The following is a 22,309-nucleotide window of genomic DNA, read 5'->3' as shown; positions in this document are numbered from 1 at the left end:
TAATGCAGACCATCCCATAACAGTGATATTATACATAGTGATAGCTAACTAACATTCAAGGTAACTCACTTCATCTCAGATATGCTAAGATTGCTTTCTAATTACCTGCAAGCTGACATCAGGCTTGGCAGCACCTCTTTCAGAAGTACCTAGGAGTAACCTCTGATCACAAGCAGTTACTGCTTATGGACCACATAATTTTATGCCTTGAGTTGAGAACCTCAGTTGGTATAAAATACTATAGCTCCATAGAAGTGAAAAGTATGCCACTAATTATTGATTTAAAAATCAGCTCACAGTCAAAACAACAGCTTTGGTTTGATTGATATTCATATAAGAACTGAGACAAATCTTCATCCCAATTTTGGTTGACTTCTGCCCATAAGCCAAAATAGATATCCTGGAATCCAGTGGGAATGGCTATTTTCATGGTAATTCTGGCTTGGAAAGCATGGTTCTTTTGGTGTTTCCAAACCAATTTTATAAGCCAACAAGCTGCAGAAAAGCCTTAGGTGAGTGCTGTAGGACTTTCTAGTGAACCAGACTTCTCTAGGTTAAAAAATGTGATGATAGCACCCAGTATTCTCCCATCTGGGAAGAGGATAGGGGCATTCCTAACTAGCTTGGCTTCTCTTTACCTTGATATCTTTGGAGACATTCAGTTAAAGTTTATATGAGGGTTTTTCAGTTGCCAAAGACACCATACTAGTGCCTAAATGTCGCTGAGCAGAGTATAGTATTTGTTACACATATATTCCTTTTCCACCATACATTCAGTTCAACGTCTCACCAGCTCTTTTGTTATCTTTACGTTAAAAGTATCCAAAGCATCTACAGAGAGGTACTGTACATCCCATTTACCCATTCTTTTCTTTTGATTTTGGTTGCAAAGAAAGAATTCCTTTTAAACCAGACTGTCTGTCTTCTTTATTCTTGAAATAGACAGTTTAACTGATCATCAGCTAGCTAGGTGAGTAGGTAACCAGAGTCCAGATTCACAGCCCTGGGAACATGATCATAATTATACACAGTACTAAAGAAAATGACTTATAATGAATTTATTGAAAAGCTTATTTGCTCTATCCCTCCCTATACATCCCACATTTTTAACTAAAAATCTCCAGGGGAAAAAAGTATTATGATTTGAATAATTTATAGAACTGGTATCCCCTGTATTCATGTGCTTTTGTTACTGTGATATGATCAACTTTTACCAACTTCTCAATGAGTAACAGTTTTGCTGCTTTGCTGTTAATAAGTCCTGTAGAAAAAAAATCACAGCATGCGAATTCAATCTTGGTTTCTTGATCTTCAGCACAACATGCTCATCAGACTTTATTACTTTTCCCAAATACAGCAAAGATGACAAAATCTGTTCCAGTAATCCAGGGCTGCTGCAGGCCCATGAATCCTCCAAATTGTCCTGTTAAAACATGATCCCAATCCTGAAAACATGCATATGATCAACTTCTAGCACTGGAGTAGTCTCTTCAATTCAGCAAGGTTCCTACATGACACAATTCTCAATTTAGTGGGGTTTTGTATGGAGCCAGGAAGCAGCATATAGACTCTTGTAGCAAGAGTACTGAACTAGGAGTCAAGAGTCCAAAGATAACATTTTCTAAAATATCTTAGGCTCTTAAGTGCCATTGACCTTAAATGAGACTGAGTATGTGGGAACATAGCACATTTGCCTTGGTATAATTTACTTTGTACTTTGTTTACTGATGTAAGTTATACTCTGGTGTCCAGAGCAGATAGACAACTAATTCACCCAAAGTACCCACCTGTTAGTAGATGCTATTATAGCAGCTTATCACTGGGTGGTCCAGAAGCTGGAAGCAGCCTGTTTGCATTGACTAAATGACTTACCCTAGGATGGAATTGATTGGAACTGTAGCCACTTGGGCCATACACTGGTGTAACTTGCTTGCTTTCTCAGGCATAATTTTACCCAGAGAAGTGTCTTACATTGTGGCTATGCCAGACGAGAAAGCCGATATTTTTAATGGTTTCTTTGCCTCTGTTTTCTTGAACAGGGACCGGGACATCCCTCCTGCCAGAGGTAGGGACAGTTTTGGGGATAGCTCTGACAGGCCTTGGGTCAGCACAGAGGTAGTTAGGGATCTTCTGGAAAGGCTGGACATTTTTAAATCTGCAGGTCCAGATGCCCTCTACCCAAGGGTGTTGAGGGAGCTGGCAGGGGTCATCACAGAGCCCTTGGCCTGGCTGTATGAGCATCCGTGGTCATCTGGCCAGCTGCCAGGGGATTGGAAAGTAGCTAATGTGGTCCCCATTTTTAAGAAAGGGAGGAAGGAGTACCCAAGTAACTATAGGCCCATAAGCCTTACCTCGGTGCTTGGGAAGATCTTGGAGAAAATCATCAAGGAGCACATTTGTGGGGGTCAGCAGGGGAGATCATGCTCAGGGGCAACGAGCATGGGTTCATCAAAGGCAGGTCCTGCCTGACCAACCTGATTTCCTTTTATGACCAGGTAACTAAATCCTTGGAAGATGGTGTCGCCATGGACTTAGTCTTTCTAGACTTTAAGAAGGCCTTTGACACTGTCTCTCACCCCATTCTCGTTAATAAATTAAGCGACTGTGGCATTGGTGCCTACACAGTTGGATGGGTAAAAAAACTGGCTGATGGGGTGCACCTAGAGAGTAGTGGCAGATGGGTCGTACTCAACCTGGCGAGATGTGAGCAATGGGGTCCCCCAGGGCTCAGTCCTCAGGCCCGCACTGTTTAACATCTTCATCAGTGACTTGGACAAGGGGGTTGAAAGCACATTATCCAAGTTTGCTGATGACACTAAGATGTGGGGCAAGGTGAGCACACTTGAAAGGAGAGAGAGGCTGCAACTAGATTTAGACAGACTACAAAAATGGGCAGATGAGAATAGGATGGGGTTCAACGTAGATAAATGCAGGGTGCTGCACCTTGGGAGAAGGAATCCACAGCATACATACAGGCTGGGGAGTTCCCCTCTTGAAAGCACAGAGGCGGAAAAGGATCTTGGAGTCGTTATTGAGTCCAAGATGAACATGAGCCGCCAATGCCAGACCGCAGCCAGCAAGGCCAGCCATACCTTGTCATGCATCCAAAGATTCATCTCAAGCCGGTCCAGAGAGGTGATACTCCCCCTCTATGCGACTTTGGTCAGGCCGCAATTGGAGTACTGTGTCCAGTACTGGGCGCCACACTTTAAAAAGAATGTGGTCAGCCTGGAGAGAATTCAGAGGAGGGCCACCCATTTAGTGAGAGGGCAGCAGGACAGGCCCTATGAGGAGAGACTGAAGGACCTGAACGTGTTCAGCCTCACCGAAAGGAGGCTGAGTGGGGACCTGGTGGCTGCCTACAAACTCATCAGGGGAGTTCATCAGCAAATAGGAAGAGCCCTATTCTCCCCAGCACCACCTGGGGTGGTGAGGAACAATGGCAATAAGCTGATGGAGAATAGGTTTAGGTTAGAGATCAGAGGCAATATTTTACAGTTAGGATGGCCAAAATCTGGAACCAACTTCCCAGGGAAGTGGTCCTCGCCCCTACCTTGGGCAAATTCAAGAGGAGGTTGGATGATCACCTATCTGGGGTCTTGTGAGCCCAGCATTCGTTTCTGCCTGTGGCAGGGGGTCAGGCTAGATGATCTGGTCAGGTCCCTCCTGACCCTAGCTACTTTGAAACTATGAAACATCTGTGCAGGGCTGCATCTTTTGTGTCTGCTCAACATTTACACCAATGTAAAGACAGATTATCCTGGTGTGATTCTCTTGTATATCTGTACCCTTAGGCTAGGGGCAGAAATTACACATAAACCAGTATAAATTATCGTAAATCAGTCTAAATATGTAACAGAACAGAAGTGCACATAGACCAATTTCAAAATGGCGGAACCTGATTTAAGATAGCCCTGGATGGTTGTAGTATCAGATTTAATTAGTTTAGGTTAGACCAATGTATCAAACTTCTGTGCCAGATCCCCTCCCGATTCAACTGAGGTCACAGTTCCCTGGCATCCCAGGATGTTTTGTGGTCCCTGCTAACCCTCTTTTGTGGGTGGGTGGGCTAGTCTCTGCCACTGCTCCTTTGTTCCAGCCCAGCTGGGCTGGCCTAGCCTCTGGGCTGTCACAGAGTGGAGGCAGCAAAGCCTCTGCTCCCCAGCCCTGTGTCCTGCCTTCCCTGTCAGTCTGGTGGGGCAATAAGATGGGTGAGTGGGGGGGACGGAGCTCCCTTACCCAAGCACAGGCCATCCCAAGCTGGGGTATGCCATCTCGGGGGAGCCCCACCAGGTGGGAAGTTTCTCTTACCCCACCCCAGGCTCCCTCCAAGCTGGGGTCTGCCCAGCTGGGTTTCCCCTGCCCCAGCCTGACCACACAGCTCTGCCTCCTGACCCATGAGGGTAGGGAAGGAGCCCCTGAGTCCCCTGAGCTGGGGTCTGCCCATCTGGGTTTCCCCCATCCTGGCCCAGCTCTGTAACTTCTGAGCAGCTGGGCTGGGGTGAGGGAAACCCATCTGGGCAGACTCCAGTTCAGGGGGAGCTAGGGTGGGGTGGGGGACCCCTCCCCCAGTGTGGGGCTCACCCCAGAGACAGCCAGAATCCAGCATGGGGAGGCCAGGACTGGGAAAGGGGGCTCCTTTCCCCCCTTCTTCAGGTCTGAGGCAGTGACTCACAAAGGGCAGGGCTAAGCAGCTGGCCTGGTCAGGGAGGCGGGGAACCCCCCCCATGGCACAGGGCTTCCCCCCAGCTGGGCAGACCAGACCTCAGCTTGGGAGGATAAGGTTGGGGGGGTGCTCCTTCACCCCTCCCATAAGTCTGAGGCAGTGACTTGCAGGGCACGGGGCTGTGCAGATGAGCTGGGGAAAGCTCTCATATTGTGGGGCTCCCATCTCCTTGGGTGAGGCTGGGAGGCTCCCCAATTTGGGGAGAGTCTGGGGCTCAGGCTCAGGAAACCCTCCACAGTGTAGCCCCCCTCCCATGTAGGCAGACCCCAGCTTGGGGGGCCAGGACCAGGTCAGGGGGCTCAGTCCCGCCCCCTACCACATGGGTGCAGCAAAGGGGGGTAGGGGGTGCCGGGCAGCCAATCAGGGATGGCACCCACTCATCTGGATTCTGAGCTGTGCAGGGGGTGACCTGGTGGCTGCCTATAAGCATGTAAGGGGTGTACATCAGGATCTGGGGGAACGCCTGTTCACCAGAGCACCCCAAGGGATAACAAGGACCAACAGTCATAAACTCCTCCAAGACCATTTTAGGCTGGACGCAAGGAAAAAGTTCTTTACTGTCTGAGCCCCCAAGGCCTGGAATAAACTCCCTTCAGAAGTGGTGCAGGCACCTACTCTGGACTCATTCAAGAAACATTTGGATGCTTATCTTGCTGGAATCCTTTGACCCTAGCTGACTTCCTGCCCCTGGGGCAGGGGGCTGGACTTGATGTTCTTCAAGGTCCCTTCCAGTCCTAATGTCTATGAAATCTATGAGAAGCACACCCCCCCACACACACACCCTATGCCTTCTGGCCTGGGCCGTTGCAGGCATCTGCCTGCCTTCCCCAACTGAAGAGAGAACATGAGTTCAGTCCAATCTATGCAGCTTAGAGAAACGTGCAAAGATTGAATCGATTCCACCTCAGGCTTTTTGACTATCTGTACATAGCCTTACGCTCTTAAGCACCTAAATCACTCCGGAGCACAGGAGTTTTAAACTTATGATTCAGTTAGGCTTTCGGAGGATTTTATGTAGGTTTTTTGTCCAGTCTGCTCTGCAGTCATTGAGTGAGATGGGGCAAGTTATTTAGGCCTAAATATTAAAAAATATTTCCGCTTTTTGTGTCCCAGACTTTTCATGCCCTTCTTGTAGTACAAGGGCTGCTGTTCAGAGATGCCAACTGCCACATCTCAATATGATGATCTGTTGACACAGTATCCAAGGTTTGTCCTTGTGTTGTTTTGCCACAACTGTATTGCTTCTGGTTTCTTTACTATACTGAATATGCTCTGTGACATTACAGCAACAGTATTCCTCTATTCATTATTTATATAGCGATGTTGTTTGTAGTGCACATCACTGCTGTATCCCATTGTGCCTCACTGATGATAGCAGTCACAAGTGGCATAACAGTTAAATGAGGAAGTGTTGGTGTCTGGTGCAGAACTGGAATTCCATTTTGCCCTACATTTCTGTGTGGCAGAATACACATAAGCAGTTAAATGATTTTTGTGGCAGGGGGATCTTTCTAAAGAATTTGCTCCCTTGCCTGCCAAACAGAAGACTGGTTTGTTCAGGTGAGAAATTATAATGCTTTGACAGTGGATGTGGGATCTTTTAAAATCATTGCACTTTAAACAAAACTATAAAGGTTCTGCTTCCAGCCTGCACAACTCTTGCCACCTCCAGAAAGAGCCTTGGATCTGTGTTGATAGAATTTTTTTCACATCCTGTTAACTACTTTACAGAACACATGGAAATAAAAGGTCCATTTGTCAAAAAGCTTGCAGCCTAAAGGTCCAAAGTACTTGCTTGCAGAAGTTGCACTAATAGGAGTAGTTTTGTTGACTTCAAAAGGGCTGCTCATGGCTCTAAGCACTGTACCTGATGGTCAGCTTTTGCAGAGAAGGTGATGGGTTTGACTCAGTAGGTTAATGTGGTTCCTACTTTGGTACCTATTTCTGAAGTTGTAACAAATTCTGCATTTATATGGTCCCCATTACCATTATTTTGGAGCACCCAGTGTTGACAGTCTGCAGTAGAGTTGTGGATTGACTGTAAAGAGAAAGGATAGGCAAAACTGATTCTGTAGCATGTTCTCCTATAATAGGGGGTTGCTGGAATTCAGAGGATCTCTGTGGTATTCTTCAGTCCATTGAAAACATTTGGTATCTCCCTGTAGTGTAATAGAAAGTCATGAAAATCCACTGTCCTCTCTGTTCCGGATCAGTTCAGGAAGCTGGTCTGTTTCCTTTGAACTGTACTTTTCCTCTTTGTAATAAATCAGGAGAGACAAGGCTAACAGATCCCACCCACAGAGCCTGTCATTCAGCCTGCTGGGTCTGGAAGTTCAACTGTGTGGTGAATGGTGGCAGCATTAATTAGTTGTGGCATTAATTGCCGCAGCTTGTGCCACTACCACATTATTGGACCCACAAGGCACCCTGCCGGTCAGATCCAGATGCAGAACCACATCATTTGGCCTGTATGGCTGCCCACAGGGGAGGAAGTTTGTCAGTGGGAGGAGCAGCAGCTGTCGCAGTTCTGACAGTCATAGCAATTAATGCTGTGGTCAGCAGAAGCCAAGCTGTAAGGCTGGATGAGTTGGACAACCATACAGAATCACAGAATGAAACCTATAGGAACCACTAAACAAGAAGCTGATTCATTTTCTTCCATCTCTTAAGTCAGTAGTGAAAATGTATTTTTTAAATTAGTATATTTGCTTGAGTCACAATAAAACGGGGTGGGGGGAGGAACCAACGCTAAACCTAATATCCTCACCTTGCTGCTGCTGCTAACAAGAAACTGACCCTTAGCTCCATGAGGTCAAAGGAAATAGACAGGGGTGCTCAGCCCCTGCCTGTGAGCCTGATCTGACCTGCCGCTATGTCATCCGGGCCATGGGGTCCCCCATGGGTCTGGAAATCTGGCAATGGGGGAACAGTGGTACCACTCCCCTGCTGTCAAATATCCAGACTGGGGTGGGGGGACAACAGGGGGGGGCAGCACTGGGTCCCATCCCAGCTTGGGGGAACAAAAGGGGATAGTGCCAGGTCTTTGGGGTACAATCCCAGCATGTAGGGATGGGAGAGGCAGTGCTGGGCCCCCAGGGCCCAATCCTGGTTTGCGGGACAGGGAGGGGGTGGTGCTGGGCCCCAGGGCCTAATCCTGGTGTGCAGGGCTTGATTCGGCCTGCAGACTGGCTCCGCACCACTCATCTGGCCCACGAGGCCAAAAGGTTAAGCACCACTGGCATAGACCAAAAAGAGCTAGGGCTTAACACTGTTTCTGTAAAATGCCTGGAATTACAATACCAGAACTGTGGTCCTCCCTGTACCATTGCCTGCTTCTGACAATGACTAGATCCAGGTACTTCGAAGAAATCTCTTACCAGGACATTATGAAATAATCTGCTCATGAGAGAAATTTCTTCCTGACCAAACTAAATAATAGCTGACTTAGTCCCCAGATCATTATGGTTTTATGGCCCTATTATTATTCTGTCTAATGCAGTGCTTTTCAACCTTTTTTTCATTTGTGGACCCCTAAAAAATTTTGAATGGAGGTCCAGACTCCTTTGGAAATTTCGACTCCTTTGGAATGGAATTGCAGACCTCTTTGAATTGTAAGGGTGGGTATTAACATACTTTTGATTCATCATAGTCATCTTTCACAAACCCCTTAGACATAGTCTGTGGACCCCCAGGGGTTTGTGGACCACAGGTTGATAACTACGGGTCTAATGTAGCTGAGGGAATTTTATCCCACTGTCTAAAGCCTGCACATAGTTTTGCAAAATTGGTAGCTGGTGCTCTGAAAAGGGAGGATTAATCTCTTGAATGTCAGAAGGACCAAATCACTACACTTCTCTCTCCATGGGAAATATGGGGGCTCAGGTGTTGCAGGAGAAGAAATTACTCTACTTCCAAAAATCAACTCGCCTATCTTCCTGAGTGGACATTATGTGTCCCAAGTGCAACAGATTATGAAATTTCTTCCTGGTAGTATTTCTAATCCAAAATAATTCTGTCTTTTAGCTGAAACAAAGATCTGCTTCAAATACTACCATGGGGTGAGTGGGGCACTACGGGCTACAACCCCCAGTGTCACAGTGAAAAACAGCTCTGCTCCCGTAAGTTACAACCGTCTTTTCTGTTTCTCTGTAACTCTTTCCAGTGATTGTTGTGCTATTTATTGTTTTCCTTGCCTGTCCTATGCACTTCTCTATGACTATTTATTATGAATTCAGCTCTTAATTTCTTTGTGGTATACTTCAGGAATATCAATCCTGGAGTATCCTAATAAAGACTGGAAGGTTTGCCCCTTAACACACCAGCGGTCTTCATTGAACAGATGAAGGACTATTGGAGTGAGGGAGAATAGGGATTTTTGTGATGAAAAAACAAATTTATAAGCCAGGAGACCCTGAGTTCACTTTTTGTATAACCTTAGAAAAGTCACTCATTCTTTCTGTGCCCCAGTTTCTCCCTCTGGAAAATTAGCCTCCCCCCACATGATGTTTTAAGGCTTGTATGATGACTCCTGAGGGGGGGACCTGTTTCAAGTTATTCAGGGCCAAAGCCCCAGGTGGCTGATCCAACATGAGACAGAAGTCTAGTGACAACTATCTATCAGAAATCCATTATCAGCCATTTGCCAACTGCATGGTTGTTATAATCATTACAAGATTGTCCAGCTGTAGAGAAAAATAGTGCAGTGGGAGGGGGCAACTTGGACAGGAAGTGACAGGAAAGAGAAAACACAGCACAGCGAGGGATAGTCAGATTTGGATACGAAACCTGTCACCAGAGTAGGCAAAGCAGGGTGCTTAACAAATTTCAGCCAACTAGACAGCACCACTTCTAGCTCAGTTTTGGTTGGGTCTGTCCCTCTCATGGGCCTTAAGGGGGGAAAGATGGATTAGGCAAGCCATGAATCCATTGACTGGCCACTGTGCTTATCCTGTGCAATGAATTGGGGCAGCACCACCCTCAGCTCAGGTGTCTGACAAATCCCAGTTTCAGATTGAAGGTCTTAAGGGGCGGTGGTGAAGACGTAGGGGCCTTGACTGTTGCCTGCCCCAAATGTCCATCAGTGCTTAACACCCATAGGAGCTGGACAGCACCGTCCGCCAGCTCAGGGCTTCCCAGTGGATTTAAGGGAAGGCTGCAGAGACTCCTCAGCCTCAACACACAGCTAGCCCAAATGACCATGGGTGCTTAATACACTATGCAGACCATCAGTACCACCTCCAGCCAAAGAGGTCTTGACTGACAGTTCCTATCAGTAGTCCCAGCTCCAAATAGGGTTTGCCAACTCTATACCTTGTGGCTGATGGTCATTAGTTGCCCAGAGAGAAGAGGGTACCCACAGGTGGCACCCTTATTCAGAATGCAAGGACCTACATCATTTGCCCCAAGCCCATGCTACTTCTGTACTGTCTCTCTAAAGGGATTGTTGTATAGCAGGTACTATGAAGAAGGAAGAAAAGGAAAATTGGCCCTATTTTAAAATCACCTTTTTATAATTGAGAAGTGAGCATTTTCATGTTTGTCTTTGGGTTCTGGATCCAGTTGTATTGTGACCTCGCTCACATTGATGGTAAGAGACATGTAGGCCTTGATCCAGCAAAGCACTTAAGCATGTGTGATAGAGTGGGCCTTCACAGAGCATAACTGCTGATTGACTACACCTTGGTGGATGCAGATCTCAAGGGACATAAAGCATGCCCAGCTTTGGAAAATTTACTATATCCAGAACTGGAATATACTTAACATCCTGTTTTAGTGTAAGACCTGCCTGCATTTGAGAGATTTATTCCAGTGTCACTGAAAGGCTTTGCCTGGACTGGTAGATTAGATCTGTTCTTTCCTGGAAAGTTGAGTCCATCTAACTAGGGCAATGAACTGCGGAGTTTTGAGAGGCTACAATGATTATTTTTTATGCCTGGCATTCAGGCCTCACACTCTAGTCCAATCAGATTAAGTCAATCTTGCTAAATCTAACACAGAGAGGCAATAGATTCTATGTTAAATATAAAGATTTCATTTTAAATTAATGGATGTGTAGTTAGGAAAAAAGATCTGCACAGCTGGCTCTGATTTTTAAAAATCTTTGTTCAATAATAACTTTAGTATATATGAAATATAAGTCTCCTCATTGTACTTTCAGCAGGTCAGATTTGCTGGAATGATCCAGTTGCCTTGAAATAGGAAGAACTAAACCAAGAAAAATGTCCTTTGTGCCTAGCACTTCTGGCTTTCACTAGAAAACCAGAAAGTATGAAAGGAACTCATATCTTGATCTTCACACTAAATATACTGTATAAAAATAATAATTAAAAAAGCAATAAGCATCTTCCCATTTTGGCTAGGGAGAGAAATTACATATAAAATGGTATAAGCGATTAGGAACTGGTTCAAATATGTAACACAACAGCAGTGCACATAAAACACTTTCAAAATGGCTGAAACCAGTTTAAGATAAACCTGGATAGATGTGGTATCATATTTCACTGATGTATGTTAAATCAGTTTATTGAACTCCTGTCCCAGATTCAAGATTCAAGTTATCTCGCAGTCTCCCAGCATCCCAGAATGCTTTGCACCTCTCCAGCTAACTCCCCCTTCCCCTCCCCCTAGCCTTGCAGGGTGGGCAGTCTAGCCATGGCCCAAACTGTCTGCTGCAGCTAAGCAGGGAGGTATGCTGTAGCACTCCCCAGCTTCTGGCCTGGGCCACTGCAGGCATGTGGCTGCATTTCTGAAATCAAAAGTGAATGTCTGTTCACTTGCTTATTGGTTCAATCTATGCAGTTTAGACTAACCTGCAAAGATTGAAACAATTCAGCTTTGGGCTTTTTGATTGTCTGTACTTAGTCCTGAAGTCCTATTCAGGAATAGTCTTGACCAGTGCCTCGTGTATTGGAAATAAACTACTGTATTCTTCAGGAATTTCTTGAAATACTTCAGAAACCCTTTTAAAGCCATTCCAAAACAGTAACATTATCTTCCTGTTCACACAGACTGTCCAGAGCTTTTAATACTGAACATGACGGTCCTTTAGTTTGGAAGAATTAATACCAATCAAAGAACGTGGTACCATCTCCTGCCCATCCTACATGACTTTATGCCACAGGTTTAAAGAAACAATACAGCGTATTTTTGTAATTTCTTTAAAATATATGTGTATATAAAGTATGTCTGTCTTTTGAAATACTTGAAGCTACCTCTTGTATTCTAGAGTGGGAATGTCAATCTTTCTCCATCCAGGTCACAAAAACACTTACTACTGTTCTCCCCCATCATTCCATACCCCATGGCAGTTAGGGAGTAGGTACGTATCTACCTTCTCCCTGTCCCCTTGATCACCAGAGAACAATATCAAATGAGCGCCCCTGCTCTTTTCCCTTTTCCTAGAGTAAGAGCTGGAGTAAGGCTGAACAGGGTAGGGAAAGTGTTACCTACCCACTCTTATTTCTCTGTATGACATTCTCATCTTACGCATGTTGCCTGAGTTAAATTCCTGAGATCACTTTATATGAGTAACAGGCAACAGACAGGACTCTTCATTGTTGAGCAATGAATTATATTCAGCAAGTCAAATTTGCTGGAATTTTCATGGAGGACCGAGTCTGGGAACTTCTGGAGGGGCTGGACATGTTCAAATCAGCAGGTCCAGATGCTCTTCACCCCGGGGTGTTGAGGGAATTGGCAGGGGTTATCATGGGGCCACTGGCACAGCTTTACAAGCACTTGTGGTGCTCTGGCCAGGTGCCAGATGACTGGAAGAAGGTCAGTGTGGTCCCCATCTTTAAAAAAGGGAAGAGGGAGGACCTGGGCAACTATAGGCCTGTTAGTCTTACTTCAATCCTGGGGAAGCTCTTTGAGAAGATTATCAAGGAGCACATCCGTGATCGGCCAGCAGCAGGGATGATGCTCAAGGGCAACCAGCATGGTTTCATTAGGCGCAGGTCCTGTCAGACCAACCTGATTGCCTTCTACGATCAGGTCATGAAATCATTGGATGCAGGTGTCGTGGTGGATGTAGTCTTTCTGGACTTCAGGAAGACCTTTGACACTGTCTCCCACCCCATCCTCATTAAAAGGCTAGGCGACTGTGGCATTGATGCCTACACAGTGAGATGGATTGCAAATTGCCTGAGGGGTCATACTCAGAGTGGTGGTGGACCGGTCATATTTGAGGGAAGTGGGCAGTGGAGTCCCCCAGGGCTCGGTCCTTGGGCCTGCACTGTTCAATTTCTTTATTAGTGACTTGGACAACGGGGTGAAAAGCACCTTGTTTAAATTCGCAGATGATACCAAGATTTGGGATGAGGTGGGCACACTAGAAGGGAAGGACAGATTACAGCAGGACCTGGACAGGTTACAGGGGTGGGCAAATGAAAATAGGATGGGATTCAATGCTGACAAGTGCAGGCTGCTGCACTTGGGCAGTAGGAACCAGCAGCATACCTATAGGTTGAGAAACTCCCTTCTCAAAAGCACGGTAGCAGAAAGAGATCTTGGAGTCATTATTGACTCCAAGATGAACATGGGCCAACAATGCGAGGACACGGTCAGTAGGGCTAACTGTACCTTGTCCTGCATCCTCAGATGAATCACAAGCAGGGTCAGGGAGGTGATCCTCCCCCTCTGTGCAACACTGGTCAGACCACAGCTGGAGTACTGCTTCCAGTTCTGGGTGCCGCACTTCAGGAGGGATGTGGTCAGCATTGAGAAGATCCAAAGGAGGGCCACTCGCATGATCTGGGGACAAGAGGGCAGACCCTATGAGGAGAGGCTATGGGACCTTGACCTGTTCAGCCTTCGCAAGAGAAGGCGAGGGGGGACCTGGTGGCCGTCTATAAACTTACTAGGGGAGGACCAGCGGGGATTGGGAGAGACTTTGTTCCCCCGAGCGCCTCCTGGAGTAACAAAGAATAACGGCCATAAGTTGTTAGGTTTAGACTAGACGTTAGAAGGCACTACTTCACTGTCAAAGCGGCTAGGATCTGGAACCAGCTTCCAAGGGAAGTGCTGCTGGCTCCTACCTTGGGAGGAGGGTTGATGTTTACCTAGCTGAGGTCATTTGAGCCCAGTTTTCTCTCCTGCCCAGGGCAGGGGGTCAAACTAGAAGATCTACAAGGTCCCTTCCGACCCTACATCTATGCATCTATGATCCAATTGCCTTGTTACACTCCGCTGACTCAAAACAGCCATAAACCTCCCTACATACAAGTTAAGGTGGTGGCCCTACTTGTTATTAGGTCTGGGTGACAAAGTTCAGGCCACACAACTGCTTACTGGATCAGGATGTAAGGAAAGGATTCATATTCTGTTCTGCTTGTGAACGTAACCCCTTTATACCTTTCTCAGGTATTGTTCCCTTTGAAGCCAATAGGAATTTTACCAGATCAAGTGCCGCAGGATTAGGCCCCAGGTGGGGTGGGAGAAATATTGCAGAGGCAAATATTGGCAACAGTGATCCATCACCTCATTTTGAGTACTGAAGAGGGAGTTGTATGAAGTCCTGACTCCTTTGAAGAGTTCAGGGAAACTTTTTCATTGACTTGAATGGAGTCACACTTTCACCCCTACTTACTGGAACTTAGCAGGATCCTTAGGTGTCATTGGGAGCTTTGTATTTTAGATGAATGGACATTTTAATTTGACACCTCTTGAAAAGAAGATGACACAGGAGCAGTTATCCTACTAGAGGTAGCATTTGGCTATAGGTGACCTTCGATGGACATGATATTTACTACAAGTGGCTGCAATTGAATAGAATACCCAAGCAGATTCTCTAAGGGCTTTCCATGTGCTTGGTACCTCTTGGAAGGAGGTCAGCAGCTGGCATATTTGGGCCCTCAGTGTATACTGTGTCTAAGCTGATAATGAGACCTCTGAGTACTGTATGCTTTACAGTCAAGTCAAGTCAGTCCTGAGGCCACTGCAACTGTCAGGGCATCTTAGATACTGTGCATCATTGGTGATTCTTTGGGCAAAGTGACCTGGTGGGGCCCATCTCCTCTCCAGGCATGCTAAACAGTGCACATACAAAAAAAAGTGCTATCCATTGTAGCATGAGGAGCTACATTTAAATAAGTAAAATGGGTAAGAGAGTCTTGTGGAGAGGTGGTAAATAGACGTCATTCTTTTTCAATACAAATACTGCCGAAAGCATATTAAACTGAAAGTAAAATGTTGCGCTAATTCCAAAGAAACCCTTGAATATCAGTATTTCTTCTGTACCCTGACTATATTTTATACTCAGTGGCATTTTGTACTTCTTAAACCAAGTATATCTTCCTCCTTTGGAATTTATGATCTCACAACTCAGTTATTCTATTTCCCCCTCCTACTAATTAGGAAACACTGCAGTTCATTTGTCAGTCAAAAGTCTCATCCTGTTTTATATCTTGTGAGTCACCAGAAGAGTCTGAATATCTCTGAATATCTAAGAACCAAGAACTATGTACTTCACCTTCTTCACTCTACAGCAGAAGTGCACATGGATTTAGGGCACTATGTAGACCTAAAGATTTGCTGGTTTATAAATAGATACGAGCAGTTCCCCAAGGAATATCAACTGGCTTTGGACATGTCTTGACTTTTTGTACCTTTAAAGCATTTTACTTGCGTGTACGTGTATTTCTGTGTATTTCCATCATGCTCCTCAGCAAAGTATATGTGAGCAAAACTGTTTCCTCAATAGCAGACAAAAACTTGGTGACCTCTGGAACATTTTATTATTTATTATGCTTGTTGCTGATTTTTTTAAATGCTGTAACTGAGTGTTCATCTTTACACTGGATACCGTGCTGGAAAAACAGAAAAATTTACTGTCAGTGCACTTCTGTCTTGGTCACAGATTTAAAAAATCATTAAAAAGCTAATTTGCAGCAGTGATATGGAGAGCAGCTGCATCAAACTACTGGCAAAGCCTGGGAGTGTGGAAATGGTTTAACCTGAATATGTGATTATCCTCTTCTGCATTAAAATGAACAGGCACCAGAACAGCATATCAAACCAAAAAAAAATCATTATTCCTAAAAGTTCAGAGTCTGAAAAGATAAATTGGATATATCACAATTAAAAAAACAGTAAGTAGAATGTGGATATTATAGCCTTGGGATAAATCGCTCCACTTAAATTGGAAGTATTCATTAGAGACACATTAGATGTAAAAAACCACTGTCAGCCTAACCTCTAGGGTTTTAATGCTATGACTTTTGTCTACATGGACTCCTGATGGCACTAGTCAAACACACTTAGCATCATTGGTGCAGCCTTGTAAACTGGAGCTAATTATAGGAAAAGACCTTCTGAATGCAGTTCTTGTGTGGAATTGCTGCCTCAGCTGGCTTTCACACAGCAGGGATTACCATTTGATCAGTCACTGCCATTTGTTGGTGACTGATCATTGCTGAGAACTTCCTGCTGTAAATATTTGCATTATGTGCTGTCATGTGAGAGTGTGGGCTGTTGATGAACACTTGATAATGAAGCATCCTGCCTCATTTTTGTGTGCTTTGAAGGCTAAGTTCTGAGTCAAGACTTTGAGAAAGGGAGTTTGCATGTATAAGCAGGCAAGTTTTTCATTCTTCCTTTTTTTTTCCTATCAGCTGTACTTAATCAATCTAGTTTGCTTTTCATTCACCTTACATTATGTCTTATTGGATGTCTTATTGCAGGGGGGGTTTAAAACTCTTCATATTTTTAAAGCAGCACGTTAGCAAAAATAAATCAATCTGTATCTTTTGAGAGCTTGTGAGAGTAAATATCTTTTGAGCAAATATGAGAGTATTAAGGATGATGCTGCACCTTTCAAAGCAGTAGGTGTGGAAACATCTGATATAGAGGCAAACAAGGTAGCAGAGCCTCCTAAAAGATACTGCACAGCTCAATAGTTGGGCTCTCTGAAAGGCTAATAGAAAATACAGTATCAGTGCACAGCAGTTCGTCACACAAAAGGTGAATCAGGTTTCTCACTTAACAAATCATACCAATACTGAGACAAATTGAGCAGGAGGTTGGACTAGGTGAACCCAGCAGGTCTCTTTTATCCCTTTTGCTCCATAAATCTATGAAATTTTGTCTCATGATACTCAGCCACAGGAGGGAGATGAGGGAGGAAGACCATCATGCCAGCAGGCACTATCTACTTAAGCTCCTGAGTATGTGAGGCAACTTACTGAGAATGGGCTTTTGCAGCAGCATTAAAAGCTGTAGCCAGAGTTCATACCAGTGCAGCCATCTTGGGGTATGTACAAAAGTTGCATTTCAACCAGTGGAATCACAGTTCCACTGGTTGGACTGCTCAGGCTACAAGACTTTACAGGGCTTCAACCAAATGAAGAATGGGTGATGTCGTGGGAATCTCTGCCATGTCAGACAAGGCTGAATTTACCTTTGATGGAACCATTTACACACTTTTCCATTTAATAAGTTGCAGGGGAGCCCTCCAGTATCCTAGTATGCACCATTCCTACCTCCCTCCCCTCCAGCAAGACACTTTGTGACCAGCTTTTATGTGTAGGTGTCAGCCCCATCACCCTGAGTTGGTGGGAAAAGTGACCCACTCAAACCAGGACCATCCCCACCCCCTTCACCACCACCATTCCTGGAACCACCCAAACCCTCCACCCCATGGACACTCACCAGCCCACTCCTATGGTGCCTGAAGCCTCATGACCCAGTGCTCCACTTCACAAACACTGCTATTCCAGAGTCTTCCATCCATCCTTTTCACCTGGATCCTACCTGAAGGGCTGGTCTGAGCTGGTGGGGGTGGGGAACTGTACCCTTAAGGTGGTGGGGGGCCCTGCAACTGCAAACTCTGCATGGAGTACCCACATGAAATGCCATGGAAAGTAGATTTGCCCCTTCCGCCCCTACGCAGTACTTAAAGAGGCCTCAGAGCCCCATATGTGGGGCTGCAGGTACAGGGCTATGCAGTGCAACATGAGCGGAGAACACCTACCCCTGTCGGGCACATCAAAACCAGTATGTGCAGCCTCACATATGCTGGCCTCTAAAATGTCACATGGAGAAAAAGCACCCCCCACCCCAGGTTTGACAGCCCTGAGCTTGGCCACAGTGGTGAGGCTTCCCACAACCAGAGTCCTAGCAGCCCTGTGCACAAGCCCCCCCCAGCTGTGAGCAGAGTCCCAGCTTCAAAAGAAAGTAGATGCACTCTGGGTGTGCTCTCCAACATGCTTACAGTTGTGGGGGATGTAGTGTGGTTAGGAGGAAGGGGCATGGTCCCTTAAAACCACCAGCCAAGCAGCCCTGACTGGCGCCCTGATTTGCTGTCACCAAATTCCAAGCGTACAAGGGAGACTGCAAAGCAAATTGGGATGTATGCTCTGGGGCCTTCTGGCTGCTCTGCAGAGCACACAGACAGTCCTTTGCACACTTGTACAGTTATCTTCCAATTGGATTTCAAGCAGCTGAACTTCAACTGGTTGATTTTAACGCTTGTTCGTACCCTTGTCTTGCGACATTAGGTGGTATCAGAGTATCTTCCACATCCAGCCTGCTTCTTTGTCTTTCCAGTTATTCGTGCACCTGCAGAAGGGCTGGATGTCATTTGCTCAGGAATAAGAAGGGAAAGGAAAAAGTAGAGGGGAAAATAGTGTGGGCTAAAAATCCTTAGCCAGCAGGTCAGGCACTCATAAGATGGTGTGATCCAGCGTGCCCAGCCTGCACTTACCTGTTAAGCTTTGGTGACATCAATGATCTGGTTTTTCAAAGGATCCTAAGAGTTTGACTCTCAAAAGGGAATCAGTACATATCTTTCCTTTATGCCTCTGCTCTGAGAAGTTGTAAGATACAGCACTCAGATATAAAATGTTCACTATAGGAATATAGCAGATAGATCTCTTTCGAATTTAAAGGCCAGCTAGCAGAAAAATAAGTTAAGTACAGTTAATTTAAGTGTGTGAACTCCTGCATGGGAGAATTTAAGACAAATAGTTCCCAGGAAAGGTATTGAATTCCCATTTTTCTAAGGCCCAGGGAACTGAGTGAAAAAGGTCCCACATGATCTGAATGGCAAAGTTTGGTTTCCTGAAGTAGTCATGCATTTTGTTTTCCTTTGATGTTATGCCTCTTTAACAACATGTGTTTTATACCTCATATATATACCTTAGTTACAAGTGTTTTATACCTCATTTTCCTTGTGTGCTTAAAGTTCACCACCACTGCATGGTAACTATGTAAAATGGTATAATGGCATACCTCCAAAATTAAAGCAACAACTAAACTGTTGTAGAATTCTTCAGTGTTTTTAAAAAATGTCTTGGATGGCAATGGTTTTCTCTATGCATACAAAAGCAAGCCAGTCAGTTATGTACAAAAAGGGTTTATGAAGTCTGAAATTAAGAAGGTATAAGATAACTGCTCGCAGTAAGCTCATCTGAGATCGAGAAAGAAGTACAGTGGTACCTATTTAATTGGTGATTAGGAAGTAGGTTAACATGCACCCAGGAAATTTGCTAGCACTTTGATCATGCTAAGCACTCTCATGTCTTGCTTCTGCAGTATCGTGAAGAATTAAATAAAAAAGAGTTAGAAAAGGGCTAGGAGAAATGGAGATGGAGAATTCGAACTTTACCTTGTTATTTTTACCATTTATATTAAGGTTGATATCAGTCAGGGATTGAATGCCCATTGTGCTAAGGGCTGATTGGATGTGGTAGACCTTCCATAGAGTGCAGTCTACCAGCACTCTGCAAAGGGATCTCCCTTGCAAGGTCGGGCCAACCACTAGTAGCAAAACGTAGTGCAATTGTTTTGTGTATTAGAACAAATCCTGGCACATATGTAAACTTTAGCAATGTATCGAGTGTATATTTTTCATTTCCACTTTTTGTTCTGCTAAAGTGACCACAGTGCTTTGGTATGTGATCTGGCCATGCTTACTTGTGTTCAGAAGCAGTTACACACATGAGTAGTCCTGTAATGGTTATGCAGTCAAGCCCTTCACGTAATGTAATTACACTTTTTGGTTATGCTTTTCTATATCCTAATTATCTGATTCATAGGATTTGAAGGTTAATGGCATGTCCAAATTACTTCTTATTACCACCTTGGTAATACAGGCATTTTTTTTTAGAATCCAGATACATAAAGAACATTGTATTTACACTGTAATTACTCTGTCATATAGTGAACCTTCCATTTATATGAATTAGTGGAATCAGAAAGCATAACCAGAGTGTAATTGGCCTGTAACTGCAGTGTAACTGTAGTCATTATATTATAAATAATAACCTTTTTCTTCCTTTTATGTGCATTTCACATATTTTAAATGGGGCAAGAGATTTTTTTTCTTAAAGATGAAGATACCTAGTTTCTACAGCGTTTGCGTTTACGTTTTCTTTTTCCAATTGTTTTCATAGAGCTTCCCAGTTCCAGCAGTGTTGTCCCTAGTAGTCCTGATTCAAGCAAAGTCTTCAAGCATGTGTATAAATCCCACTGACTACAATGGGAAGCACAGGGAATATTTCCCAAAGGAGCAGAATCATTCAGTATGGAAGTAATTAGTAAATGGGATCAGTGCATATAGTGTTCAAATGCTGTAAATTAAGATGTCTCAGCAGCTAAAATGGCAGGTTTGCCACTTCTGACTGATTATTATTTTCTGTAGATAGGTCAACTCAGTATAACCCAAGCTAGTATCCCACTCAAGAAATATAAATGCATATTTTAATCCATAGTTAGAATGAATCAGTGCAGTAAAGATCCAAACAGTAACCCCTGTCTTCAACAGCAATTTCCTTAGTAACTGTTTCAGAAAATGTGCACTGTCTCTGAGGATTTCATTGCCTTAAGCTAAGTGGAATTCGCCTCTTCTACCCAGCCCACCATCATCTGCATATTAGAAAGTCAGCAGATGTTTTGCTGCCTTTGGTGATGGCCCTATCTGTCTCTATGGTAGATTATAATAGTAAAAAATCCATATTTCAAACGTAGGTCTATAAATTTATGCTAGGGATGCTAAAAATGAAAAATCAAGTCTCCAAATATGTGTTTGATATGTCAGCCATGAAAAGTCCGTTTTTACTTTGCATTCATATCACCTTGCACCTGAAAAACTCAAAGCAGTTTTCAAGCTTTACAGCACTTAGAACAGATGCAACTAATATGAACTGGGTTTCATTGTTGTTTGATGGTTTTGATGCATTCTAATTGAAGTAAATGCTAAATACCACCACAACCCCTACTTCACTAAACCAGATGAGTATTGTGGGGGTGCTTTTGAAGACTGCTCATCTGGGAAAGGAGAGGAGAAGAAAGTGGACAGTGTTTGTGTATGTAATGCGTAAGTACCTATCTTTTAGCTAAACACTAAGATGGCATGACATAGAATTTTTTTTACAATGATTTAATTTTCTGTGGGGCCCTGCAGCATATGGATCAGACTGCTAAGAAACAATTGACGCAGAGAATTTGTGTTAAGCAGGGACTTTCTAAATGCACATAATAGACTGGGTGCTGATGCTCTTTTGTATCCTGGGAGAGATCTAGGCACTGTGGCAGGGAACAAAAGAATTAACGTAACACATCAGATGTGTCTCTGGCAGAGTACTTGATACATAAAGAAAACCTGTATGCCCGAAGAAACAGATCATTTGGTGTGCATGTACTATCAGTGAATTAAAAAGTCAGTGGACTGTGAGTGTTGTGAAATGGAAGCTCCACTAATACCAAAATTACCTCAGTATCTTAACATTGTTGCTCCAGCAGATATTCCATTTGTTTCTGCTCAACCACCTGAAAACTTCATAATCCAAGTACTGTATTTCGTTTATCATTCCCTGCCATGGAGATAATTGCAACAGAATTGAGCAGTGAGGACCACAAATAGGAAAATCTCCCATGTGTTAAATTATGAGATGAAATAATTTTGCAAATGTTACTTTACCATGCCCATTTGTATCTTGTGAGCTTGATTCAACTTGCAGCTGTCTGGTGAGCAGAAATTGAACAAAAGGCAGGTTTTGGATCACAATTCTTCTATCAGATCATTCACAGAGCTCCCATAAAAATGTTATATACACTTCCTGTCCCCTTTTGGGTTCCTGTACAAACTGATGGCAGAACTACTGAACAGCAGCCCTGTATTCCTGGCTGCCTTCTCTGGGCTTGCAGATCAGTTCCTTTGCTGTAAGAAGGGCTATACTCCCTAGGATTTTGCTCATTAAGATTGCTAGTTAGGAAAACTCAGTAGCCTAGAGGTTAAGGGGAAGCCAATTGAGTTATGTCAGTTTACACCTGCTGAATACCTGGCCTTATATTAGTTCAACATGGTAGCAAAGGTAAAGTGAACTTATTGAAAGAATCACAGTATAGCACTGAATTGCAGTAAACAAAATAATTTAAAACGTTGGATGGGGGAGAAGGGCTGTAGGGGTTTTTTTACCTCAATGGCACCAAGAAGATCATTACATGAAACATTTATTTGTTAATGGGTTTGATGTAGATATACTTCCCAGCCCCTGCTTTCCAAATGGCTGTTGTTATGGTCATGTAATAGTCACTCTAATAGTCTTTACATCATATTACTACCTTTTGTAGTTGAACAAATTACAT

At 44.2% G+C, this 22,309-nt stretch overlaps 1 protein-coding gene across 3 annotated transcripts in view; it reads left to right on the top strand.

Moving 5' to 3' along the window:
* HECW1 (HECT, C2 and WW domain containing E3 ubiquitin protein ligase 1) overlaps positions 1-22,309 on the top strand; it is a 439,971-nt gene that overhangs the window by 229,817 nt on the left and 187,845 nt on the right. For all 3 annotated transcript variants that reach the window (XM_019483377.2, XM_019483376.2, XM_019483378.2), the window contains one exon: positions 8,750-8,844. In XM_019483377.2, the coding sequence (XP_019338922.1) occupies positions 8,750-8,844 (95 nt within the window). The remainder of the gene's footprint in view (positions 1-8,749; positions 8,845-22,309) is intronic.

This window comes from Alligator mississippiensis, chromosome 5 (assembly GCF_030867095.1).
Source record: "Alligator mississippiensis isolate rAllMis1 chromosome 5, rAllMis1, whole genome shotgun sequence".
In the NCBI taxonomy this organism is placed as follows: domain Eukaryota; kingdom Metazoa; phylum Chordata; order Crocodylia; family Alligatoridae; genus Alligator; species Alligator mississippiensis.
Note: the sequence above shows the minus strand (reverse complement) of the source record. Positions and strands in the feature narration are given on the sequence as shown.